This window comes from Misgurnus anguillicaudatus, chromosome 21, assembly GCF_027580225.2.
Source record: "Misgurnus anguillicaudatus chromosome 21, ASM2758022v2, whole genome shotgun sequence".
NCBI lineage: Eukaryota > Metazoa > Chordata > Actinopteri > Cypriniformes > Cobitidae > Misgurnus > Misgurnus anguillicaudatus.
Genome location: NC_073357.2, coordinates 25,562,935 through 25,571,119, shown reverse-complemented (window position 1 = coordinate 25,571,119; position 8,185 = coordinate 25,562,935). Strand labels below are relative to the sequence as shown.

Genomic DNA, 8,185 nt, shown 5'->3' with positions numbered 1-8,185 from the left:
GCGGTTTCGGCATATGTCGGAGTGATTCTGTGAGGGAATGCTCTCTAACGTTTCTCAAAAAGCTGTTGATGAGGACGTTTCTTCTTTTGAGAGAGTGTAGTGCTGTGCTAATTCACCCTTCCCCTCCAACACACGCCGTCAGAGTGGAGCAGCAAGACTGTGAATGACCCCCAAATCCCCACCCCTCTCTACTCTATGCCCCGCCCTGAATGGGTTTCCATGTCGCGAATGGTTTACTGCGTTGTCGATCATACAGAAGTCTGTGCAATGATTGGTAGAACGGTCGTGGGCGGTCGACGCGAAGCCAGTGCACGCGGCTCCTGGTTCGCTGGTGTTTGTGAGACATTTGTGTAGTTGCTAAATTTGGGCCACTCTGTTTTTTTACTACAAACACGCTAATTCACAAAACACGGCTGTGACGTCCGATCAATGTAAAGACCACAGCTGCAAAAACATCTTTCTTTTAGATTTACTGACAGACGTTGTTTACTAGCTATATTTTGTGTTGCGACTCTGGCATGTATTGACAATGTTGAAAATAACTTCAGTACAGTATTGTTACAATACCGTATTGTTGATCTTGAATTTATTAGTTTTAGGGCCTTTTGTGACACATACGTATTTATAAAATGTTTATAAAATATAACAAAATTATAAACCTCCAAACAAGTATTGAACAAATCTAATTCATTGTGTCTGTCAGTCTAATTTTCTGTGAATTATCAGTATGTGACGTGACGTTAATTATTTTGTGTCTGTATGCGGTTCAATTAAATGTAAAAGGGTTAAAATTTCAAAATAAATTTGCAGATATTCTCTTTTTTGAGGACCAAGTCTAAAATTTCTGGTTTTATTTCATTTTAAAAGATTATTTTGGGGATAATTGCAAAAATGTCAATGTGGTGTAACCGGTCTGTGTCAATTGGTGTAACTAGTATTTTTTTTAAATGAAAATATAAATATATTCATAAAAAATGTGGAATAAAATATAATCATCTAGTGTAATATGATTTTTTACATACATTTTTACATCATTTGTCAAAGATTATTTAGAAAACAGCGCTGTTTTTAGCATATGTCAGGACAAATATTACAAAAACGCATACAAATTTACATTAAAAATAACTAATAAAATGATATTTAAAATTGTTTTTTTGATGATTATGCTTACATGCCATCAAGGTAGATAAAATATGTAATATTTCTCATTCATTGGCACAATTGCCGGTTACACCATTTGACATCTTCAGGTCCATTAAGTCTTAACTTTCATAAAAATGGTGCAAATGTAATTTTTATTGCATACAATTAACATAAATACACAATGTGCATTGCAATAAACCTGATGCATGCTTTTAAAGCAAGTTTTTACAAAGATTTTTGAATTTCTTGCCAAACTGTTTTTGTCACTGAGCCATGTATTGTTTTAAAGCCATTCTAAATGGTCTTACAATTTGTTCTCAGACTATTTTACCTCATAAAAGTACTAAGAATATAATAACCCTAAAATATACCCTGTTAATACCATGTTATGTTTAAGACCTGGTGTGTCTACATACGTGGACATCACATTTTTTGTTGTTTTCACCATAATACTTAATTCTGTGTAACTGGAGCCTGTACACAAATGATCACAGAAAAACAATATCATGTTCAAAGAAAAATATTTGTTTATTGGTTCTTACTAACCCCAAATAACTGGACAAAATGTGAGAAAAAAGACAAAGCTTTGGTCTTAATAGGTCAGTGTAATTAAAAAACTTTTGAAAATATTAATATATTGAAATCATGAATCCCTAACATGGTATTGACGTCTGTTCTAACTAATAATCTATAATCATTTTCTACAGCATCTATGATGACTTCTTTGAAGAGATGTCAAAATGCTTTCTCTTTTGTTGGATCATTAAGTTGTAAAAATGATTTAAGTTATGTTTGTAAATGTAACTCATGTTTTCCTTTAAGGTTATAACATATGGGAGTGACCAATAGTAATGCTTAGATGGCAAATTTGTATAATATTTGCTTTGATTAAATAAATAGTCAAGAGACAATTTTTTTGCCAAAAAAGAGAAGTTACCGTGTATCCTTGAGGCTTGAGTCAATTATTAATATTTAATTGATCCCCAGATTGCTTTGACTCGTATGTTTTAGTCAAGCCTACTTAAAGCCTTCTGAAGCTGAGCTTTAGTTGTTACTTGACAACTAAATATGCAACATGCATACAAAATATTGAATACATTTGTAATAATTTTGTGAGTAAAGGGCAAAGATATCAATTTTTCCAAATAAGACATAATTTTTAACCACTACTGCACTTACAATGGAAAAGCAGAAAAGGTTGCCCAAGCCCCAACATGATACAGGATGCAGGGCAAATGTTGAAGGTGTAAACCACTCCAGGATGTTGTCTGTATTGATCATTTACTAATGAGTGAGGAATCACACGTCAAATAGTGTGACCAAATGTGAGGTGGTTAAACTCCGGGGGGTTAAAAAGAAAACAGCAGAAGACAGATGTTGGAATAGAGGATGAAAGGATGCCTGAGCATGCCTTTGTAAAGAATGTGACGTTAATGTGATATAATGATTAACAAAATATATTATATTAATGAATTTTGATCATTACTTTTTCTATATTTATGTGAGATTTTTTGACATTTTCTGCTTAAGACAAGCACAGCATGTTAATAAAAAAAAACTAAGCAGAAGACAGACTATTTTCCACTGTGATGTGATGTCTATTTGAAGAATACACCACAAAGCTTTGCGATATCATTTATGGTCTCCCTGAAGTAAAAATACTCACATGTTATCATATTTATCCAACAACAGAGGGCAGTGCAGTGCCAGTGTGTCTGTTACAACCACTGATCATTGTTTCACAATTTTTTCTTGAAAAATCATTGCATAATAAGTCATAACCACAGTCTGTTTTCATGGACAGATGAACAACACATGATTCAGATTATGAACAAAGTCATTCCACCTTCAACCCACAGGAAAAAGCAACCCACGGCAACAGTTATAAAAAAAAACAATTCTGCGGGAAAACCTTGGACTTGGCAACCCTTTTGCTTTTATCTTTTAATTTATGTTTTTTTTTTTTTTTTAAATAAAATATTATAAAATTTTTCGAATCACTATTGCTGATGTCATACTCCTGTCAGTCTGTGGTGTGCCTCAAAAAGTTAAACACACCTAGTTGAGTGATGAGCACAACAATTAATCCACACAACTAAAATTCTGCTTTAATATTTTCAATCTAGGAGAAGTTAGCAACAGGAAAATTATAGGGGGTATAGGGGGCTATTTCAGGCAAAGCATCTGACTTTCCAAGTTGGAGGTGTGTCAAGTGAAGGAAGCAAATCATCCCGGAAGCAAATTGATATTGTCCAAATTCTGTTTTTATTGGATCCATTTTGTGTTATGTTAAAAAAATGATATTATGTTTGCAGAAAACACTACGTTTAGCACAACCAAACTAAATTTCCTGTGTCTGTGGTAGCACCAAAATGGAAAAATACACAAAGCATCAGTTACACATCTTCATTCTTCTTCATTTTTTGTTGCAGCTACTAAAAAGTGTGCTACCACAGCATGGTGCCGAAAATAAAAAATCAGCTTGGTCGATAAACAAAAACAAAGTATAATTATATGAAATTGTCCATTGCACTTGATTCATTTAGACTAAAATCACATTGTACTAATTATAGGCCTGGTTTCACAGACATGGCTTAAGTCTAGTCCCAGACAAAATGCATGTTTAAGGTCTCTTAACTGAAATAAATTGCTTTGACATATCTTAAAATTAATCACATTTACAAAAGCTACTTAATTTAACTAAGGCCTACATCTGGTTTAAAAGGATAGTTCACCCCAAAATGAAAATTCTGTCATCATTTACTCTCCCCCGATGTTGTTCCAACCCTGTATGAGTTTTTTTATTTTGATGAACATAAAATAAGATATTTGGATACATGATGGTAAACACACAGCTGCCGCAACCATTGAATTTAATCTTAGAAAAACAAATATTTTGGAAATATTGTAATAAATGATGAAGAAGATATTTTGATAAAACTTTGTAAGCACTGACGATACCCATTGAATTCCATCGTATTTGTTTTTCCTATATGGAAGTCAGTGGTTACAATCAGCTGTGCTTGCCATCGTTCAGAGATATGTACACTGGATGTCCCCTTGGCTACGGCAGTTCATTGGAGCAAATGCGTCAAATAGAGCCACCATCTTGAAACAGCGGAGCCCCGCATCAGCGTCATTGCAGCGGCATCACCATAAATTGTCATGAATGCGATTTTGTAGTTGCTCTTTTGGTTCGTTTCAACAGTCAGACATGTACAGGCGGAGATAGCAGCTTTACCTAGCTACTTGCTATGACAAGACCCCTGTTCCAAGATGGCGGCGGTTTTGACGCATGCTTATAACCCCAAGGCGACATCTAGACCATCGTTTAACAAAATATCTTCTTTTGTGCTCATCAGAAATAAGAAATTCATACAGGTTTAGAACAACACGAGGGAGAGAAAATGAAGACAAGATTTTCATTTTTGGGTGAACTATCTCTTTAATCTAAGCCATGTATGTGAAACTGGGCCATAAACCTATACAGTATGTTCTTAATGGTATATAACGTACTGCGTACTGTTCAATATATAATATATTGCTTACTTTTGATATAAAAAGTTTGTGAAACAGTAATTGCTGTGTGTGATTATGAGTCATTAAGTGTTAAGCCATGGTTGACATTGTATCTGGTTCAATCATCACTCTTATAAACAGAAGGTCAAAATCAAGCATATTGCATTATATAATGTATGTACTGTAATGCACTCTGGTTGCACAATACTAGGTAATTTATGTATTATGTAAACACCAACAATTTGCATGCTATGCACAGCATACATAGAAATAATACAACTAGTATGCACCTGATCCTTACAAATTACAAGTTACAATCTACATACTGCCACAAGGTGGTCAAGTGCACCCCAAAACAGGCACATAGAGTCTTTCTTTAAATATGAAGTTACTATATATTACATATTCATATTACATTCATGCTTGACCATGAAGTTATACTGCTTTAATCTGACATTCATTTGTGTTTACTTGCTTTACCATATATCCTCCATATGGTGTCACCCTTGATTTGTGAATTACTGAGATAATGTTGTTAGAAATTGACCTTCACTCTGATTACCGATTTGTTGTGACCTAACCAGTCTTGCTACTTTACCGATTCTTGCTTTCATCATCTTTAAACTATTTTTCTAAAACAGCTTAAAGTTGGAGTTTTTGGAAATGTGTTTCAGTGTTAGAGAAAAAGACAAAATTATAATGAATTCAATGGAGACTTTTAAGCAGCACACTTCCGATTAACATCTTTACTAGCAGTCTGGCAGTCCGAACGTCCGACTGAAGAATTTGCTGTTGAGCTCATAGTTTCTGCTGACAGTGATCCAGAGAGCGTGCTAATGTCTCATACCAGCCGTGTCTCTGACACTGATGTCATCACTGTGGCGACAGGCAATTTGTCAAAGCTTCGCCTGATAAGACATTTTCACGTATGTGTGAGAAAACCTGCACATGCCGTGCAAAGGCTGATTAGCATCGGCACAAGGTGGCTACACATTTGCTCTGCGTCCTTTCGGAAAAGGCGTGACTTGTGATCCCTGGTGAACCCTTTGGCCGCTACAGGGGCAGAGAAGTGATTTCCGAAGCCCTTGGCGAGCATCATTGCAAAGAAAGATGTAGAAAAGAGGGTTTAGGAGGGTGTTGAGGCTGGTGAGCCCGTAGCAAATTCGATAGTAAAGATAAATGGAGAGTTCCACTGAACACTGTTCTTCCTCGCTTTCTGTAAGAAGCAGGGTGACGAATCTGTAACCGCCCACTAGGTGATAGGGACCAAAAATCACAATGAAGATGACAGTGATGACAACCAGCGTCGCAACAATTCTGCGGTGTTCGTGATCGGAGACTGAAGGAGAGTTTCGTAGAGTCCACCCGATTCGGGCTGAGGTGTACCTGAAAGGTCAAAAGGTTATAAATGATTTGACTTTGTTTACAGTAAAATTCCTTGAAAGAGACAGACGTCTATCTGTGTTAGTCATCTTTGCAATGGCATTTCATTGGTATGGTAATTCATTCCTAAGCCTGTATGTTGACAATGCAATGTCAATAAATACGGGTTGCTTAAGAGTTTTCGTATGGCAGACAACATCATCACACGAATACCGAAAGGCCTACTTACCCTAATATAGAGCAGGGCATCAAAAACCCCAAAGCGACTGTGGCAATCTTGAAGTATGCATATCTAGTGCTTACGGGATACTGCTCCAGACACAGTTGTCTTTGGGGTTCAAACACAGATGGATAGAGGCCGGTCAGGCAGAAAAGAAATATCAAAGTCCACACCACTGCGCCTGAGATCGCTGCCACGCGCACTTTCCGTACACCACGGCTGCTTAGAGGGTACACGATTGCCAGACACCGGTCCAGGGCAATGAGGCAAAGAAAGATGATGCTGGCGTAGAGGTTAACATAAAAAACGTAGCCCACTAGCTGGCATGACACAGACCCGTATGGCCAATGGTGGTCTCCCTGCAGGTAAAGGATCCACAGTGGCAACGTAAGTAGCTGGAGAAGATCTGAAAGCAGTAAGTTCAGGATATAAACCAGTTGGCAGCCACCTCCACCTGACCGGCCTAACTGATAGAGTCCCCAGAGAGAAAGCAGATTGGCTGGAAGTCCGAGGGAAAAAGCCAAGCTGTAAATGAAGGTCAGACCGGCTCTCTCGTTTTCAAGGGGGATTTGGCAGCTCCCATTAGTCAGGTCTGAGGAAAATCGAAAGTGCAACAGTTTAAAGGTAAATCTAAGGGTAGGGCTACCAATCTATAGAATATATAATGCAATGAGGAATGGTAACTTACTTAAAATCATGGTTTCTATAGGTGTGAATTTCCAAAACTCAGATCCAACATGTTATATTTCACTCACAGGGCCTTTTTTCAATTGCCTTCAACAGATCTGCGGAGAACAGGAAAGTCACAGTTTGCGCACCACAACAGTTTATTACATTTTTGGCAGATGCTTTTATTCAAAGTGACTTACCGGTGCATTCAAGTATTCATTTTATCATTAGCCCTTTGGGTGTTATTTCGGTTTGAACTCACAACCTTTGACGTTACGCAATCCATTTGAGCTACACTGTTAAATTGTCAAAATATGTAGCCCATCTGTCACTGGGGCAGTACCAAAAGGTCCTAATTAGGTACATATATATGTATACAAATTATACTAATATGTACCTCTAAGGCACTTATATGAACTCTAAAAGTATTAAAAACTCACCTCTCGCCGACTCACATCGAATAGGTCTGGAAACTGTTCTCTGCATGTTTAGCTCCTTTACATGTGCCTAGAGTATGTGTTTGTGAGTCCTGCCTTGTTCACACAGGAGCTTGTCTGGCTTTTTTGATCATTTCCCCCAGCAGGAAGCCACTTCTACTGCTTTTGAGCAGCAACATCCTGAAGCCTTTCTCCTGCCGAACAAAAACACCCTCCTGCTTGCTGGCCATTATGTGAAGGAGCGATATGAGCGAGTCCAGGCTGTTCCTTTAGACGGAAGGACCACTGAGAGACAAGTTGTAACACCCTTATAGTTGTTTCCATGTGACACCCTTCTACCCTGTGCCCCCCCCACCTTAATGGTTTAACTGGTTTGATCTAAAGCACTGTTTTGTGTCTGTGAACAATGTAGCATAGGTGATAAAAGCAATAACTTTTGAATGCCAGAGTACATTTAGTAAGAAAGTAGTCCTAGGAAGTGTGTACAAAATATTTTAATTTACTAAGGGCCTGTTGAATGCTTTATTCTGATTGGTTGAGAAATTACCTCTCAAATGTCTTAAAATAACCACCAGAACAAGGTTTGTGGTAACGGTAGGAATAATTGACTCTGGCAATTAATTTCAACTTTCTTGTCTAGTGAGGAGTTGCTATAAATTATAAGTATAAAGTTGAAATAACTTAAGCTATTTCAACTTTATTTTTATAAATTATAGCAACTCCTCACAATTCAAGAAGGAAATTAATTGTAAATTCAAATTTATTAAACCTAAAAAAAATTTAAGAGCAACAACATTGTAAAAAGTAATAACTT

General features: G+C 36.9%; 1 protein-coding gene across 3 annotated transcripts; it reads right to left on the bottom strand.

The window, feature by feature from the left end:
* Positions 1–3,391: 3,391 nt before the first annotated feature.
* Positions 3,392–7,668, bottom strand: LOC129439901 (probable G-protein coupled receptor 132). 3 transcript variants are annotated; one of them, XM_073859899.1, is made up of 5 exons: positions 7,375–7,668; positions 7,135–7,265; positions 6,954–7,050; positions 6,275–6,857; positions 3,392–6,048 (listed from the first exon to the last, which is right to left on the bottom strand). In XM_073859899.1, exons 3-5 carry the CDS (start codon positions 6,961–6,963, stop codon positions 5,649–5,651), a joined length of 993 nt encoding a protein of 330 aa, XP_073716000.1. In that variant the 5' UTR covers positions 6,964–7,050; positions 7,135–7,265; positions 7,375–7,668; the 3' UTR covers positions 3,392–5,648. The 3 variants fall into 3 exon arrangements, with proteins under 3 accessions (XP_073716000.1, XP_055054800.2, XP_055054791.2); XM_055198825.2 differs by lacking the exon at positions 7,135–7,265 and having other exon boundaries at positions 7,390–7,668; XM_055198816.2 differs by lacking the exon at positions 7,135–7,265 and having other exon boundaries at positions 7,375–7,667.
* Positions 7,669–8,185: the final 517 nt, after the last annotated feature.

Excerpts from the sequence above, each read along its gene's own strand:
- LOC129439901 (XM_073859899.1), bottom strand. Across the intron at positions 6,049-6,274 it reads ATGCCCTGCTCTATATTAGG|GTACACCTCAGCCCGAATCG; the intron begins GTAAGTAGGCCT and ends TTGACCTTTCAG.